We start from the raw sequence: 18,097 nt of genomic DNA on the forward strand, positions 1-18,097 counted from the left end.
AATATGGAATATATCTTTAATTATCCAGTGAACAGATATTTAGAAGAACTGGCATGCTGATCATGAAAAGATATGATGAAATTATACATCCACGTAATTCTAATAAACATGCTGCTTTAGTGTGATTGCTTATGTAAATATACTCACAGTTTCAGCATCTACAAAAAGTGTAGGACATTCTGAACATGAAGTCAGCATCTGGGATGAGCTAACAAACTTTGAGCCAATTCCTCGCAGATTGTCACCAAGATAGCTGGCAGCATCACAAGTTAGAAAGCAGAATCTTTTCTGAATATTCTGTAAAGCAGAATTATGCCCATTATATTTGCTGTAGAATTTAATACATCTTTTAGTTTCATACACAGACAGTTCTTGAGTTACGACCATAATGGAGCTTGCCCATTAAGGTTGCAAGTGGTGACAACATTCATCCTCTGCTCTCCCTGATGTAGTTGTGGAAACAAACATATGGGTTGTTAAGAAGGTACAGGGTTCCTTAAGGGTGAGGGAGGCCCTGGGAGGCCTACTGTAGGCCCAGGCTTGCCTTTCCTGAGCTTCCTCCACCCTGAGACATCCCATACGCTACTTCTCGCCCCTTGGGTCCTCCTAGTCCTTCAGCTTCCTTCCCACCCAGCGACCTGGGAGAGATCAAGCTTGCTGGAGTGTGCCAGCCTCCAGCAAGCAAGGAGAGATCAGGCTGGATGCACTACAGCCAATCTGATCTCCCTCGGGTGAATGAATGGCTGCAGGGACTTAGCAGGGTGGATGGGTAAGTGCTGCAGCATTCCTGTGGTCGAGCATAAGGGCAAATAACTGCAGAGGTGCTGCAGCTATCATCAATTTGAAACTGAGTGGTAAGTAGCTTTCAAGGAGTCTGTCTTAACTTCGAACAGTTGCTAAGGAACCAGTGTAAGTCAAGGAGTATCTGTAATGTCTTTTTTTTTTGTATGATTTAACATGAAATATGTAACTTAAGTGGGGTGTATATTTATATATTTAAGAATATATTTATATCTGTAATGCTGGTATTCATGAATGTGCTGTGCCAGTCTCCTTCCTACCTGAATGATTGTTACAACTGTATGTTGTAGATGACATCTCTTGTTTTTTTTCTGGAGCTACTGGGTCTTTTGGTTTAGTTAAGATGTGTTGTAAACCTTTGCTTGGTTGTGTGCTATGGTAATGCCATGTGGTTGTATTTGTGGTTGTTGCTGAGATTTTTTGATGTATGACAGTGTTATCTTTTTCATAGTTTCTGTTGGTTGTACTGTAGTGGGTTGATAAAAGTTATTGTGTGAGTGTCCATTTTATTGGAAGATGCTTATAGGTTGCCTGTTTCCTTTTTCTGGTGTTCTGGGTTGCTGCAGTTGTTTGTGCTTATCTGAATAATGTTCTTACACAGCTCTTCTTACGAGAGGTTGCTTTTTTGCTACATTTAATTGTTTCTATTTTTCTTTCTATATTATTTTTTCTACTTTCTACTTTTCTTTTTACTATTTGTAGTTAAGATAAAGTAGTTTTTGTCTGTTTAACTATAATGTTTGATAAAATCATTATTAAAAAAAGAAAATCACAGGAGAGGCTTCTCTGTGTTTAGGTACTACTTGAAAAAATTCTTACACAATGAAGTTCAGCTGGAGACTATGAAAGTAGAATTTCTTTTTTCATTTTTCTTGATTGAGGTTATTTTCCCTTAAGAAATGCTCTGTTATAACTGGAAACAGCTAATAATAACTTTGGTTTATCATTTAAAAACCATGGTGGCAAATTTTTGTGTTGAATATTAAAGCAGAGTTATCAGGGTACGTTATTACCAGACAAGTATATTAATATAAAATAGAACAGCTAAACAGATGTGAGATTTTCATGACCAAACAATTTTAAATTGTTTTCCTGCTAAACAAAGTTATTTAAAAGTAAAAGACTATGTCCAGGCATGACCCTTTTTCTCAATAGAGGATTGTCTTTCAGTTTCTTCTTGCATGAAGAATTTAATTTTAGTGTTTACTATCATTCAACTCTGTTTAAGTGTTTTATTATAAAGGACACTGTATACTGTTCAAAACACTGTATAAGATGTGTTTGAACATCTACAAATTTGTCCTACCAACCTCAGCTTTCTTCCTTCCCAAAGTGGTTAAGTGTAATATAGGTGCCTCTAATGTCTATTGCAAGTATGCTTTAAAATCCCAGAATGATAATTCTGCCATATTTTCAACAAACTTTGCTGAGTTTTCTTGAAAAAATGCAAATAGTCCTCTATTTCAAAACAGTGCAATTAGTTTTAAACAACAGGATTCATGGAAGTGATTTGCCACTACCTTTCCTCCCCCAAGATTCATTTTACTTCCTGAAATACTCTACAATGCTAGTGGTACCAGCTGTTTTGACCCATATAAACATAAAATATTATTTTCTTTATAAAGTTATGAAAGAGCAAAAAATAGAAGAAAGAAGAGATTGCAGAGCCAGTTCCCAAATGTGAAATTTGACTGTTTTAAAGTTCTGTCACTTTAAAGTATGTAAACTCTTCCCATAGAATTGAGGTATCTAGAAAAGTGAATAGGAAAAATCTGAAAGAAGTAAACAACTATAACTATGACTAGCTGAAGTAAGCCACACTCATAAAATCTATAGGAACAATCCATCTTCAGAAATACACATTTCTCTTCTGAATCTCTCTACTTAAATCAGCGTAAAGAAAGAGAAAACATGACTTCAGAATAATTAGGTTGACTGGATGCAGCAAGAAATTACTGTAATGAACTATATTCATTTAAATGTCCATGTGAAAGCACCTTTATGAAGGTTTGAGCACAAGAGTTAGGAAAGCAGAATTTCTGTAAACATCATCTAAGAATTTAAAGAGTGACACATAAGGCAATTTTCTTCTAGACACTTCTACTACAAATTATAAGCTTTTTATATTTACCCAGGATTAATCATATAGGATTCTAGAACTATTTCCTTACCTTAAACAAGGAGGAAAACACATGGAAAGTATAAACAGCACAGGAGCCATCTGAGTCACACATAAGCTGGTTTATATGACTACGCCAAGCTTCTTCTGCAGCATCACAGGCAGTAGGTTGAAATGCAGCCAGGATAGCAGAAAAGAATGGGGAAGGTGGGGGTGAAGCAATGCGGTGACCTTCACCAAAACTGTAACAAAGAAAATTTCACAATGTTAGATAAAAACAGATAATGTGTCTATATGTGCCTTGGTTTTCATACATGTACAATCTTAATGAATGTAATGATTTGACATGAACTGTTTCTTATACACTATCGTGCAATTTTTTTTTCAATTTTTCAATTTATCCTGGCATACCTATAATTAAACCTCTTGAAATTTATATTGCATTTTTAAACATTTGCTCTTAGTTTTATTTTAGGAAATAGCTTTCATTTATTTGAACCACTTTACTGTTTTGTTATGCTGTGAATTTTGCTGTGTGCACTTTTATTTATTAAAAAGAAATATAAAATAAACTGCTCTCATACATAAATATATGCATAAAGAAACACAACCTTAAATGTATGACCGCTGCCTCAAAGGAAAACAAGACAATAAAAACAAAAATATCACCATGACTGCATCTAAGAAGATATTTTCCTTTCAAGTAAATACTGTTATGAAGAATATATATGTGCATATGGAAAGAACTAATCCAAAGTCTGGGGTAAAACATAACTGGTCTGGAGCAACTGCAAAGGTGCTGGACTAAGAGCAGGAAGGCTGTGTTCAGTTCCACCAATGGCCAGAATTTCAATGGGCAACTATGGACCACTCACGCTCACAGCCTTAGAGGGAGATTGTTGGGAACAATAGATAAGAGTGCTATGTATATTGCCTTGAACAGGAAGGAAGGAAGGAAGGAAGGAAGGAAGGAAGGAAGGAAGGAAGGAAGGAAGGAAGGAAGGAAGGAAGGAACCTACCTGGCAAGTGCATATTGGTCTAGAAGTCGGTCACCTTTTTCTTCAGCTTCAGTCATATCTAGACTAAAACTATCACTGTATTCAAATGCTGCTGGGAGTTCATTGGTAGATCCAGATAGATCATCCTCCTGAACTGAGGTATCTTCTTCTTCTTGGGCACCTTCCACCTAAAGGAATCAGTTATAATTATAAATAGTGCAATTTGTAGTACAATTTGAACTGGATTTTGTTTCAGATGACTTAATGAATGCATCCCCATGTTACTCCTAGAAACAATACAGTGGATTGCTCTTGCTTTCTTCCAGAATGATTTTTCTTTTAAAGTTCTGAGTCTAGCCTACAACTCTGATAGCTAAGAAAAGTTTTGATTACTTCCAAGCAAAGACAAGGTCACTTAGGGGTGCTTAAAAGTCAAATAATATTGATAATATTGATACAGCCAAATAAAAGTTTCTTTATCAAATATGGTCATATGATATGATGTATTTATTATACAGCTGCACAGAACTAAAATTATTCATTTGCATGAAAATTCCAAACATGAGCAATTAAAATAAAAAAAATTATTATGGTGAATCAATTCTTTTCAGTTAGAGCAAAGGAAGGGAAAAAAACATGACAGAGGTATATAAAATCAGGGAAGAAAATACCAATTTTTCAACTGAAAAAAAAATCCTACCTTTTTGAGTTACAAAATTTACTGAACATTTTTAAAAGAAAGCATTTCCAAGAGAAGAAAACAGAAATCACAAGCACAACCAAGGCAAATCTACTAAGCCCTTAACTTTTACTAACTTTTCATAGTTGTGTCAATAATATGCTTTGTTTCAGGCATTTGAGACTTACAAAACTCTGCATACTGTAATCGGCAATCTCAAAGTAGCCCAAACAAGCAAAAATGGAATTCACTACACTCAGTAGCACAATACTCCCACATTTAGGGGATGGAATAGAATTCATGTTAACTCCCACAGGCCACTTAGTGCACTAATCTATTAAAGCTGTAAAAATGCCAACATTTTCCAATGTAACTTGAGAAGCTTATATATTTAATTTGGTGTACAAATACATCTGACTTTGTTATACGGAATGTAAAGTGTTATTTTGCAGACCTAAAACTCTTGACTTTAAGCAAATATGTATCCCAAACTCGCTATTCCAGCCACTGTTTCTTAAATTTTAAATTAATTCACCTTTGACTCTTCAGAGACCTGGAGATTATTCATTTCTGGCAAAGATGTGTTAAAACTAGAAGTTCTTGAACTGAAAGGAGGTGGACCGGCTGCTGCTGCCTCACATGGCGTGGAAAGGGCATCAATGTGATTTATGTCTTCAGAAGGGGAAAGTGTCATGATCTGTTAAAAAAGAGAGAAAGGGCACATTCCTCTGGGTGATGCTTCTGCTTAGGCCAAAGCACTGAGTGAGTACTGCCCAAAGATTGCTCCTTTATCCATCCCATACAAGCCTGATTAAGTGGGAGAGAGCTGACATCATTTTCCCACAAACAGTCTTTCTGAAACTATTTATGATTTTTTTCTGGAGAAAATAATATACTTAATAAATGTATTAATTTCATAATCACATCTTTAAAAATAAATGCTGATTCCTTGTGAAGTTTTTTCTCTTTTTCTTGTAATATTCTACTAAAAAGAGTGAGATGAACAATTCAATCAAATGTGATGTGTCACAGAAAACAGTACCTCTTATCAAATATGAGAGTATCTGGCAACTTTTGAAAATTGGGCATTTTTTTTTCATATTTATTGACTCTCAAAAGGTGAAGCAATTCAGAACATACTCAGTTAAAGGTTATGACATCCACTTTCATTTGAATTGAATTCAAATATCCATCTTTCCTCATTTTTAAATGTAGTTTACTTTCTAGCAGCTTAACTTTAAGTACTTACAAGTTCTGATTGTTCCAAGATTTGGCTTGTTGTAAGGTCCTCCTCTTCCGATGATTCATCAGAATCTTCATGGTTGATTTTGTTTAGGCTGGGAATACTTCCTGAAAGCTGACTTTCTTCCAGAAGCTGCATATCACACTTGTCCAGACTGTCAAGAGACCGCCTACGAACTCCCCAGTTGAAATTGTCCATGCTTTCACCCTGCAATCATAGCAGTGATTTATTTTCTCTGCTATATATATATATTCAGAAACATAAAACCATAGCTATTTACAGAGGGAAACTTAATAATATTATGACTGTCTCCTCTAAAAATTCTGCTATTTTCAAAACTTTAATTTTCAGAATGTTGGAATGATGAAATTCTATTTATTTTCATATGACTGACAATGAAGACTAAAATTTTAAAATTATGAGACACCCTTACACTGTACACAGTTAGTAAGAGCAATGTCTATTATGAGGGATTTCTATATGTATGAAATTATTTGTTCATGCAGTTGAAAAAAGTATGTTGAATATCAGTCTGTCTGTCTATCTATCTATCTATCTATCTATCTATCTATCTATCTATCTATCTATCTATCTATCTACCTACCTACCTACCTACCTACCTACCTACCTACCTACCTACCTATCTACAATGTTGAAGATCAGAATTAAAATAAAATGTTACAGTCTCAATTTGGCATGCATAATGCAAGATTCCAAAATCAAAAGAGCCTTTATTTTTAATCCTGATTTTCTGAAAAGAAACCCTCCTAAAATTATTTTATGTGTAAAAAACAGACAAGCATTTATTTAATAATAGTTTAGTTTTTTTAAAATGTGTTTTATGTTTACATTTTAAATCTAGTTAACATTATACAGTGCAATCTTATACTTGCTTCCATAGAAACAAGTCTTACAGGATTTAATTGGGTTGAACTGCTAATAGATTTTTTTTCAGTCATTAATGTGTTGACAGGTTTGCTTACTTTTAGAAATGAAACATGGTTCTGTATCACTGAAAACACTGAAGATCTTTACAGTTAGCTTAAAACATGAATGAATTTGATTAATGGCATGTACTCCAATTCTCCTTGCACTTTTTCCATTTGTGGCACAGTCTAACATTAATATGTAGTTTCTAGGAGTCAAAAACAACTTGATGTCACATAATCTCATTGTTTGTGCAAGTGAAGTTAAGGTTTACTTTTTTGGGGAGCCCCTATTGGAAAGCAACATTTTATAAGATTGTAAACTGTGCAGATCTAACAGTGTGGAATTTCTTATAGCATTCATTACAATAATAAAAGAAAAATGAAAATGAAAATGAAAAGGTTATACTTAGCTAGCTTATTGCTATAAATATTTTCCTCCCACCAAATATTTGACAATATATTACAAAATATATTGCTTCTCTTGGTATTCTCAGAATTTCTATCACAAGAATAACATTTGTCAGGATCTCCTAGGCAATTGTGCAAAACTCCCAAGGATCCCTGAAGTGGGGAGACAGTTCTGGAAAATGCAAACACTACCTTTCCTACCACCTCTCATAATAATTATGCAACAATTAAGTTATACATAATTTATTGCTTTACAAATATCCTGTCATATTTAAACCACAACCAGAATGTACAAATAAGTGGGCAAAATTTGATCTTGTCAAACTCATGATTTGTAGACTTCACTATGGATGAGAACTGTGGTCTTATTGTGAATATTGCAGAAAACTTGAAACATTTTCCTTTGAATTCTAAAACATTTCTAAACCCGTGCATAAGTATAAAACTTTCATACATGTAAACAAACATACAGATATTGAAACAGCAGTTCAGTAAATATTATAGGCTACAAACAATGCATTACATTTACTAGCACATGAGTTCAAATAGCATTAGCTTACCTGAAGTTCCTGAATAGCAGATATAACAAATAGGAAACAAATAAAGAAAAGCTTGTGTAAACATATTTGATTTAAATATACTTACAGTCATTACTGCAGCTGACCAATTTATTCCTGCATTTCATTCTTAAAAGCTTAAAATACTGTATCAGTAGTTTCAAAAACAAAATACTAAATCAGTTTTCTCTTAATCCAACTAAATTAAATTAATATTCACATAAAATTAAGCTTAAAAAGTAGAGAGAAAATCTAGAACAGGTTTAATTTGCTGACATTAATTCATTTCTATATCTTGTAAAATCAGATCTACTAAAACTACAATAAGAAAATGAGCCAAATTCTATACCCTAATCAGGGAGGAAGACCTAATGCACTCAGAGGGACATGAAGAAGACATGCATAGGATTTTCTTGAAAATCAAAACACAGTTACCTTCTTCCCTGAGCCAGAATCTGCTTTTTATTTTTTATTTGTTAAGGGCAAAGAAGTTAGAGTCAATAACAGGAAACATATTACAACACCACCTAGCAACATTGCTGTTGTTACAGGAACATGTTTTCCATTATACGTACATTCCACTTTGTATCCTGACAGCTACTGTCCTCAGTTGAACTATAGGCCCAATATTTAGACTATCTAATTATCAATATATCAATATCTCATATTGATAACTGTTGGAAAGAAATGTAGAATTTCAGGAATTATGCAGCAGATTTGGCTCTGAGTTTTGCTATCAAAAGATGAAAAGCTGTACCATAATTTCTGTTCTAATTCCAGATAAATTCTTTTCAACTTCTTGCATTTATTTTACCTACAAAACATTATTGTTACTCCAGCAAATTTATTTTCTTTAAAATGCTTTGTTTAAATGTTCCAAATTTAAACATAGCACAGGGCAAAAGTTTATTTTTGTTTCAATGGAATTTAAGCTGAATAGTGTAATTCAAAATCAAAAAACTCGATAGTGATGGATGTGCTTCAGATCCTGCTAAGTAGCTAGTATTAGATGCTCCCTTTTTAGCAAAGCACCGTCTCATCATAGACATTAACAATCCTGTTGTACAAGTTTGTGAACAGATCAAGATGCCAAATTGTTACTACTATTTATCCTGTCTCTCACCAGCCTCTTCAGGACAGCCAAAATCTGACCTGTTATATAGGAGATATTTATCTTTAATGTGGCAAGAGGATTTATTTACAGGATTGAGGTGAGGCTCACAAGTGATATGACCTTCCCTAAATTATTCCTTATTTTATGAATCTCCTCCATTTCCTACATTCACTGCCTGTTTTTCTTTGCAGAAGGGAATGGGACAAGATATTGTCAGAATACTAAGCAGCATTCTTTAGCACCCAATGCTGATCTTTACTCTAGTTAACCAAAAACAATTATTTCTAGAGGGAAGAGATCCCTATTAAGTATAAAAATATTATTTAGACACAAACAAGACCATGCAGATTAAATTTTGCAAGCAATCTGCTAGCAGGCCTTTTGAGCAACTTCAGTTAAAATGGACAGGCTTTTACCTGCTAAGACATAATTGCAGGCCCTCAAGCTCCCGTTTTTCTTCTACAGAACACCAGGCTTTCTAAGTGCACTATCTTAAGGCAATGGAAGCATTAAAGATTTACACAGAGAAAGCTTTAGCTTTAGCTTTCTGGAAAGTCATTGATGAAATTGCCTGCTTTTAAAATTGTTGTGCAATGGGTTTATGAGGCATGTATTCAGATCGTCAATCAGCATGTCAGGCAGATGGTTAAGAATGGTTAAAGTATTGTGTTTTATTTTAATGTATGGAAAACAAACTTTTAGCTTTAATTTTAGTATTAGAGTAGTACATTAAGCTCTAACTTTATGCTAAGATTTCCATACTGCTGAGTGTTATGTCCTTATGTGAAAAACATTCTGAAAATGTTCATGCAAAATCAAGAATTATAGCTATTCAGTTATATGCTTGCTAAAATATAAACAGAACATTATTACTGCTATGAAGGGCAAATATGGGGCTTAATCTATGATAGGAGTAAAGATTTGTCAAAAAGAAAATACCGTACCTCACCATCTTCTAATTCCACATCTAGGAAATCAAAATCTCTAAAGACTCGGAACTGTTGCTCACTGTTGGAATCATCCATATTCTCTTGTTCACGCTGTCCGTCTTCTGAAGCTACTAGACTAGTTTGGTGCTCAATCAGATCCAAATCACCACAGGAAGAAAAAATGACCTAAACAATGAAAAGGAATGACTTTCTTTTAAAAACTCTTCTATGGTTCCTTCTACTAGCCTTAAAACTAATGGACTAATCAGAAACAGTATTTTCAGTACACACCTAATTCCTTTAGAGGATATTTTTAGAAGACTCTTTTTTATTATTTATGTTGGATAGGTGCCTTCAGATTAAATCTGAACAAAGATACAACTCTGAATTGTAGAAACCCATCCTATTACTTCCTAATGGCTGCAGACCAATGTGGCCTTAGTTTATCCAAACATTTATGGAAAAAAGATGCAACTGCAAAAATAGGCATTCAAGGAGCTTCATCAAATCCACCACTCCCCACAGTTGTTCAAGTTAAAACATTTGAACTACTTAGAAAGCATTTTAATTTTGCTGACCTAGTTTTTAAATTTAATTTTATTTGCAGAAAAATGCAGAGTTGCTTCTTGGTAGACTGATCATAAGCTATCAGCAAATAAGCCAATTGAAAAAAATAGTATGTACTACCTATTATTTTACTAAAGTGTAACTAATCTAGATGCTGATACTGGACATTCTCTCCAGCAGGAATTTTGAGATAATACAATATCACTACTGTATAATTCCCGAAACAAAAAAATAAACCCCAGCTCAAAAACTGGGCAATCCCAATATTTCAGAAATTTTAATTTTTACTATTTCATTTACTAGAAATAATATAGTTTTGCATTTTAAAAATAAATGGCATACAGAGATCTCAAAGGAAGTGTCAGTATAAAATATCGTCCTCAACACTGCTGTTATATGGCTAGAGCACTTCTCATCTGCTGGCATGTAAAATATGTTACAGTTCACATAAAGTGCATTATTATTCTAGTGGTGATGACGTCATAAGTTTTCACTCTCACAACCTTCCATTATAGATAAGCTCACAACTGGCACCTTAGCCAAAGCTTGTCAAAAGCCAACTTGTCCTCCACCTGCAAATCCAGCAGGAGCCATGAATTCAGGAGGACTATGTCAGACAAATGAAAGACAGTATCTGAAACTGAAGATATAAATTAATTGTGCATAAATGGTATAAGAAGAAATATGAAACTTACTGAGGGGTTTTTGCTCAGACCAACCTCTTGACCACAAAGACTAAGAACATGCACCAACTTTTCTTTTGTTCTTTTCTTTAAAAAAATAAAGGTGAAAGAAAAGGAGACATTTTAAAAATAATAATGATACACATATGAATTTTTAATAAGAGAAGAAATAGGAATGTTTGTAAAGAAATCCATAACTTCAGCTATAATTCTTGATAATTTTCATTAATTAATTATCATAATTTAATCTGGCAAAATATTGCCTTGGTATTATTTGGACTCAATATTTATTAAACAATATTTCTGTATTTCTGAACAACTATAATTAAACCTAAATTAATGGAACAAACCACCATTACAGAAAATCAGTAAGAATTTTACCTGTGAATACTGAGGTCTCTTCCAACTAACAGGCACAAGGACATTGGAATTAGACCCAGAAGATGTTGAAGATGTGCTACGTGTGACAGGCATTATTCTATGTTTTCCATCACGACCCGAAGAAGTCTGCAGCTCATCATATCGCTTGCCAATAATTGGTGTCTTAAAGTAAAACATCAATAAAAGTTTAAAATTTACATATATTATCCCCACAGTGCATATAGCAACTCTGACTAGTAGATGGTTTTCAAATTCAGAAATTCTATTCTTTGAAATTCTTGATTTCAACAATTGAATAAATAGTATGAGGCAGTAGATTAATTTCATATGTATAGCATATGATTTATCTTTAATCTGCACATGATCATATTCATTAAACTTTGGCTAAATGGCTATTCTGCTTAAACCATTAATTTGTAATATTAGTTTGTAATAGGAAGACTGGTAGTGCAGTGGTTAAAGTGCAGCATTGCAGGCAAACTCAGCTCATAGCCCTCAGCCAGAAGTTCGATCCTGATAGGGCTCAAGGTTGACGCAGCCTTCCTTCCTTCCAAGGTTGGTAAAATGAGGACAGAGATTGTTAGGGGCAATATGCAAATAATGCTTACATTGTAAACCTCCCAGAGAAAGCTATAAAGAGCTGTGGGGCAGTATATAACCCTAAATGCTATTGCTATCTTAATTATGGTAAATACAGTACCTCAGAAATATCAAACTGGAACTCTAAAGTTTTTCCAGGCAATTCCTTGGATGCATTATTCCAGATACAATGTATTTCCATTTTTGAAATATCACTATGCTGATAAGAGGGTAGAACCAGGCTTGCTGAGCGTGCAACCACCAATTTAAGTATATTGAGGGCTTCTCGCCAGTGAATGCTCTGTAAACAAATATTTGCACATACAATCATACGCATTGAACAAAAATATATTTAAACACATCAGAGACTGATTGTACTGAACAATATAGCAAATCTGAGTATTCTGTAATAATAATATTTTGAAATATTCCATGTTAAAAACCATATACTAAATACAAGAAGAAAATGTTAATAATATTACAAAATATTATTAAGGCTTCTTATTACGCTTCTACTTGGCACAAAATTTGACATCTTGGTATCTTTTACATTTTCTAAACACAATTAGTACTTTAAAAGAAAGAAGATAATATTGGATGTTTTGAAAAGATTCCAAATTTACTTTATTTTCTAAAACAATAAAAATAGTAAATGTTCTATTGTACATTAATTATTGATTAGAGTTTATTATTTTTGTACAATAACAAGTTTAAAATAGCCAATTGAGTGTAGTGATGTCTTTGCCGATTGGTTCTATTTTCTGTTTCCCTTTATTTTATCATTATTTACCTATATCAGACACTTTTACCAGGCCAATTTAATGTATTTATTTACTGGAAACTTTGCTTTTAACAATTCCTGAATAAAGTAATTATAATAAAAAACAACATCATTTTACTAAGCCATCACACAGAGATTAATATCTTATTTGCCCATAATTAATACCGGTCATTTACTGTACAATTTATTGCAATAGTTGCCCATTCTTTTGTTCTTAACCTGCTTGCAGCTTGTACAAACCACACAACTTGCTACATTGCAAAGTTATCAGACTCTGCTAGCAGGAAACAATTTTGCTTTGTGAAGTTTAATTACCCTTCTGTAAAGGAACAGAATGTACCTGCAGATTTGATTACAGTGTGATAACTTCTGACAAACATTGCAATACCAAGAAAGAAGTTGGGAAAAGTGTTAATCCACCGTTTATTTAACAATGTAAAGAACTGTGGTAGGTCTTTGAGATTGAGACTGGGAAGAAATGAGTGAATTAATACTGATTTCTAAACAAGTACTATGAGCAAAATCTCATACTCACCTGTACATATTTTTCTATGGTCTTTAGTACTTCCATGTTAAACTGTTTAACAGGTAAGCTTGATAAATCCATATAACTAAGAAGACTATAGATTATTTGTAAAAGTGATTGTTGCATGTTAGGAAGCCCCTTTTCCAGTAACTGTGAAAAAAATTAAAGAAACTCATAATCCTTAAAAAACCATAACAATTACTATAGACAGCTAAAGATTAGAATTTTATACTGTAACTGAAAACAGATTAATGTAGCAAAAATATGTGGACATCTGATATATTAATTAGGAAACATAGATGTTAGGACTACACAATGTTTCCAATTAATTTCAAAAGGTTCTTCAGAATGAATAATGAATATATGAATGAATGCAGCATCTGTCTACAAGTCTTTAAAGGAGTCCTGTCTTTTTCCCAGATTGCATAGTGACTCTAAAGCTGCATTTATATTGTTCACCACTTTGATACTTTTTTGCAAGGCCCTGAAGACCTGGTTTTGCCAATGGGTCTGAAGAACCCAAAGTGGGACTGAACCCATCAAGTGGCTTGTTTCATTGATGTCACCGGGATGAGGTGTGTGTGTTGTTTTTTATTGTTTGTATATTGGATTTTTAGTTTTGGAAGCCACCCAGCAGCACTGAGAGTGAATGGGCAGCCATACAAATTTTCTTAAATAAATAAATTTTAAACTGCTCCTGCTCCAAGGAACCTGGAGCAGTGCACAGCCTTATTGGCTATAATCATCACCACCTTTTTATGTCATAAATATTATACATTTTCTCAAAATAATTTCTGTAATATGTATTTAGACTCAATCTTATTCTAAATCTTTCAAGAAATCATTGTTAGAACTATTAGAAGGGATAATTAACTAAAACATACCTCAGCAAGATAAGTAATCATATTCAGAGTAATGTCAGCAAATGCTTCGTGAAGATAACGGCAAACAACATTCACCCAAGTTGCACAATCTCTTGTATAGCTGTGTGTTTTATAGAGAGTCATGACATGTGCAAGATTTGACAACTTTGGGTTCTTTTCTTCTAGACAGACCTAAAAAATGAACAACATACATTAAAAAGAAAAAGAAAAAAAAAGGCAGCCTGGATTTAATAAGATCCACATAATATTAAACATAGAGTACCTGAGCAATCCTCTCTGCTATATCCTTACAGAGCTGATTTGGGCCATCAAAGTGCTGAATTAAATGAGGCAGAAGGCATAAAACATTCAGTGGAAATCCTGACATTAAAAAATAGAAATAAACATAGATGTGAAGCTGTAATGTATTACATGATAATAAATGAAACTGACTGAAAACATACATTATGTACCAAAAATACAATCCATATCTCTTTTCTTAATTCTGATTGTGAAAATAATAATTGGGTACTTTCAGTTGTTTGTTGTTTCAGTAATATGCAAAATGTAATTGCTATTAATTATTGCATATAATAATATAAATGTATATTAATTATACATATAGGATTTCATATGGAATAGAAGGTGTAGTTTGTAGGTTTATATGCCTGGGGGGTAACAATGATAAAATAGTGGATATACGTTCATTCTCCTAAGGCAAGGGTGTCAAACTGCTGGCCCACGGGCCAGATGCGTCACACCAAAACCACGCCCACCCCATTGCCGGCAATGGGAAAAAAGTCACGACGCGTCATGTGACGTCGCGAGTTTGACACCTGTGTCCTAAGGTAAAGGGTTAACTGGCCATCTTCTTACATAGAGGTAAGGAGAAATGTCACAATAGCATGGACAGAAAGCTAAAGGTAAGAAAAGAAGGGCAGTTTCCCTAGTTTTCTTTAAATTTTAAATTAGCACCCACTTCATTAATAAAAGAAAGTAGAGACTGAAGTAGAGGAAGAATGGGGAAATTTGGAATATGACACAATATGCATTATTTTCATTATAATTTACCAGGAAGCGGAGACAGTAACCCTATGACCTCCTAATATGTAATCGCTTAGCCTGTTTCCAAGATTTTGTAATTAGCTATTTATATAAATACATATTGTATTATCAAATCCAAATTTAGCTTTCACTATTTGATGTTCATTTAATTTTTGATAAAGAATAAGGAAAACATGTATGAGATGTACCTATAGCCTGAGAGGAATCCACCATGGATACACGTGATACTGGAGTCAGCAAACTGAAGAGCTGGAGTGTGAGATCAGTAGTTGTTAGAGAAGTAAAACCTTTAAGCAGAAGTTGTTGGAGCCCTGAGAAATCTGTCCATTTTAGTTGTCCTTGTAGCTTTTCTAATTTTTCCCTGTTTTCTACTTTATCTAGTGGCAGATGAACGAGTAGCTTACTGAGCAGTCTTAGTGCCATTAGATATTCAAATTCAAAATCAGATTCCATCAAAGCCACTGCTCCCCAGAAAATGGTAGCCAGCAGGTTAGTTGGATTGTTAATATTGGTGGGATCTGAAAGACTGTCCTTCAAAGAAGTGGAGCTCCTAGTTTTGGAGGAAAGGCCTTGCTGTGTGCAAGCCTGAATTCTATCCAGAGTGGCACTGCGAGGGGGATCAGAAGTTCTATCCACAACTCCAAACTTTTTAGGCACTGAAAAACTCCTCTGATGTCTGCTACGCTCAGCAGTGCCCGTACTGCCACTGACAGCTCCTGAATTCATATTAAGTTGTCCTGTGCTCTTCCGATTGGCTGTCAGTTTTGCACCTGATGTCAAGTCTGGTGAGGATGAACTAAGAGAAAACAATCATATGAATAAATTATCAATTTAATTGCAGCTGTAATACTAAGCAGAAATATCATCAAGGAGAAATTAAAAAACAAAGCTATTCCTTTCATAGATTTTCTGCTCATTGAACTCAATAGATCATGTCACGTGGAAAAATGGTGTGTCACATTCATTATGATAACTATTACAAATAGAAATTCATTTTCTGCCAACAAAATTCAAGAGAATTGCTGTTTGAATACACATGACTACAGTTAAATAGAACCTATTATTTGGATTACAAGTATTTGTTTATTTAATTTGGTGCCCCCCCAACTCTAGTGTGATTCTGGACAATTCACAATATAATAAATAAATAAAATAATATAATTTGGACAAACATACAACAAATGACAAATTAGAAAAGAAGGAAAAGATCAAGATGGCAAATCAAGAAGTCTACATAACCCATAAACATCTAACACTGATCATCCGCTACATGAGGGAAATAATTTCATTGTCCTACACAGTATTTTGTGCCTTTAGATAAAAAAATAAATTATGAAAAATAAGAATATGTGCAATATTAAATTGATAAAACTGGAAAAACACTTGTCAAAATAGAAATATTATTTTTTAAAAAACATACAAAGAATAAGAATGTCCTTACAATTTTATAAAAATAAGATGAGCAACTTAGAGGCAAATAATACAAATGCAAATTATAGACAATAGGCAAGCTGATTTATAGGAAAAGTCTTCCAGAGTGGTCTGTGGGCAACACCACAAAGGATATAAATAGGGACATTTGCTAGCAAAATGGTCTTGAAAATAGTTCTATCTTCAGGTTCTGGTTAAATCAAACTAGTGCCTTTCCAACTATTAAATAAGAAGATGAAGCTTTTAGCTAACACTAAACAACCCATGATTTTTTCTTTCCATATATAGTATAGGCTTGTGCTGCTTCCCTCCCCTTGATACCCTCAGAAGAACCTGCTGAAGCTTCCTCCTCTCCCTCAACTGATCCATGGAATTAACTGCCACTTTGCTGGGGGGAGGGGGGAACAGAAGGAGCTATGGATCACTAGATCACCCTCACTCCCCATTCTGGCACATCCCTAAGCGCCTCTCCTGCAAGGAGGAAGAAGGCTCACCCCACTAGACCCATATTATTTTTCACATTATCCTAAAAGATAATTTGGATAGCAAATGATATCCTCCATGAAAAGTCTCCCCTTATGGGGAGAGAAGACTTAGCTAATAACAAGTATGTAAAGCAGGGGTCCCCAACCCCCAGTAGGTGGATCAGCACAGGGCAGCAACATGCCAGAAACCAGGCCGTGTAAACAAGTGAAGCCCCATCTGCAAGATGCAGACAGCACACAAAACCACACTCCTTCCAGTCTGCGGAAAAACCTCTTTATGTGGAACCAGTCCCTGGTGCCCAAAAGATTGGGGGCTGCTGATGTAAAGGGTAATCTGCCCTCCTAATTAAGGCCTTCAGACTCTTTTCTGCAACACTAGTGACCTTCAAGATTGTGTCCTGATTTCTTGCCAGATTTCAGGGAAAATAAATTATTGTGCTAAACCTACCACAAGTGCACTATGTAAGCCATCTTCGTCCTCTTATGTTTTAAGAAAACTTTTTTTAGAAAGCAGAGAGTAAAATTATAATGGAATGTATGAAAGATTTAAATGCATACAATACAGCACTGAGTCAAAGAAAGGAATCCCTGTGGACTTTACGCTGCTAATCGTTGCTGACCATAGGGGGCAGCACTCATCCCTGTTTCAAGGCTGTTGAGCCAGCACTGTCTGAAGACATTTCTGTAATCATGTGACCAGCATGATATTGTGGAGTACTGTTTCCTCCCCACTGAAGTGGTACCTATTTATCTATTTGCATTTGCATACTTTAGAACTGCTAAGCGAGCAGGAGCTAGGAGAAGACAGGTGCTCACCCTGTTGTATGACGCTTGGGTCTTGAACCCAGGCTGTTGGCTTCATTTTTCATGCACCATTCAGAAGAGTATTTCCTTTTCTGTTTCTTTTTTTTCTCTTTATTCATGCATTGTTCTACTCTACCAACAAACTAGTAACTTGA

At 34.4% G+C, this 18,097-nt stretch overlaps 1 protein-coding gene across 15 annotated transcripts in view; it reads right to left on the bottom strand.

The window, feature by feature from the left end:
• The window catches only part of FRY (FRY microtubule binding protein), a 195,884-nt gene that overhangs the window by 14,445 nt on the left and 163,342 nt on the right, over nt 1–18,097 (bottom strand). For 12 of the 15 annotated variants that reach the window (XM_039323584.1, XM_039323583.1, XM_039323574.1 and 9 more), the window contains 14 exons: nt 15,411–16,018; nt 14,441–14,538; nt 14,179–14,349; nt 13,304–13,444; nt 12,109–12,288; nt 11,409–11,570; nt 11,040–11,114; nt 9,793–9,963; nt 7,738–7,746; nt 5,847–6,047; nt 5,133–5,294; nt 3,940–4,106; nt 2,973–3,162; nt 148–297 (listed from right to left, as the gene is read on the bottom strand). In XM_039323584.1, coding sequence (XP_039179518.1) covers nt 148–297; nt 2,973–3,162; nt 3,940–4,106; nt 5,133–5,294; nt 5,847–6,047; nt 7,738–7,746; nt 9,793–9,963; nt 11,040–11,114; nt 11,409–11,570; nt 12,109–12,288; nt 13,304–13,444; nt 14,179–14,349; nt 14,441–14,538; nt 15,411–16,018 — 2,485 coding nt within the window. The remainder of the gene's footprint in view (nt 1–147; nt 298–2,972; nt 3,163–3,939; nt 4,107–5,132; nt 5,295–5,846; nt 6,048–7,737; nt 7,747–9,792; nt 9,964–11,039; nt 11,115–11,408; nt 11,571–12,108; nt 12,289–13,303; nt 13,445–14,178; nt 14,350–14,440; nt 14,539–15,410; nt 16,019–18,097) is intronic. The other 3 variants (XM_039323576.1, XM_039323573.1, XM_039323585.1) reach the window with 1 other exon arrangement.

This window comes from Crotalus tigris, unplaced genomic scaffold (assembly GCF_016545835.1).
Source record: "Crotalus tigris isolate CLP2741 ecotype Arizona unplaced genomic scaffold, ASM1654583v1 scf7180000024280.1573445, whole genome shotgun sequence".
In the NCBI taxonomy this organism is placed as follows: Eukaryota; Metazoa; Chordata; class Lepidosauria; order Squamata; family Viperidae; genus Crotalus; species Crotalus tigris.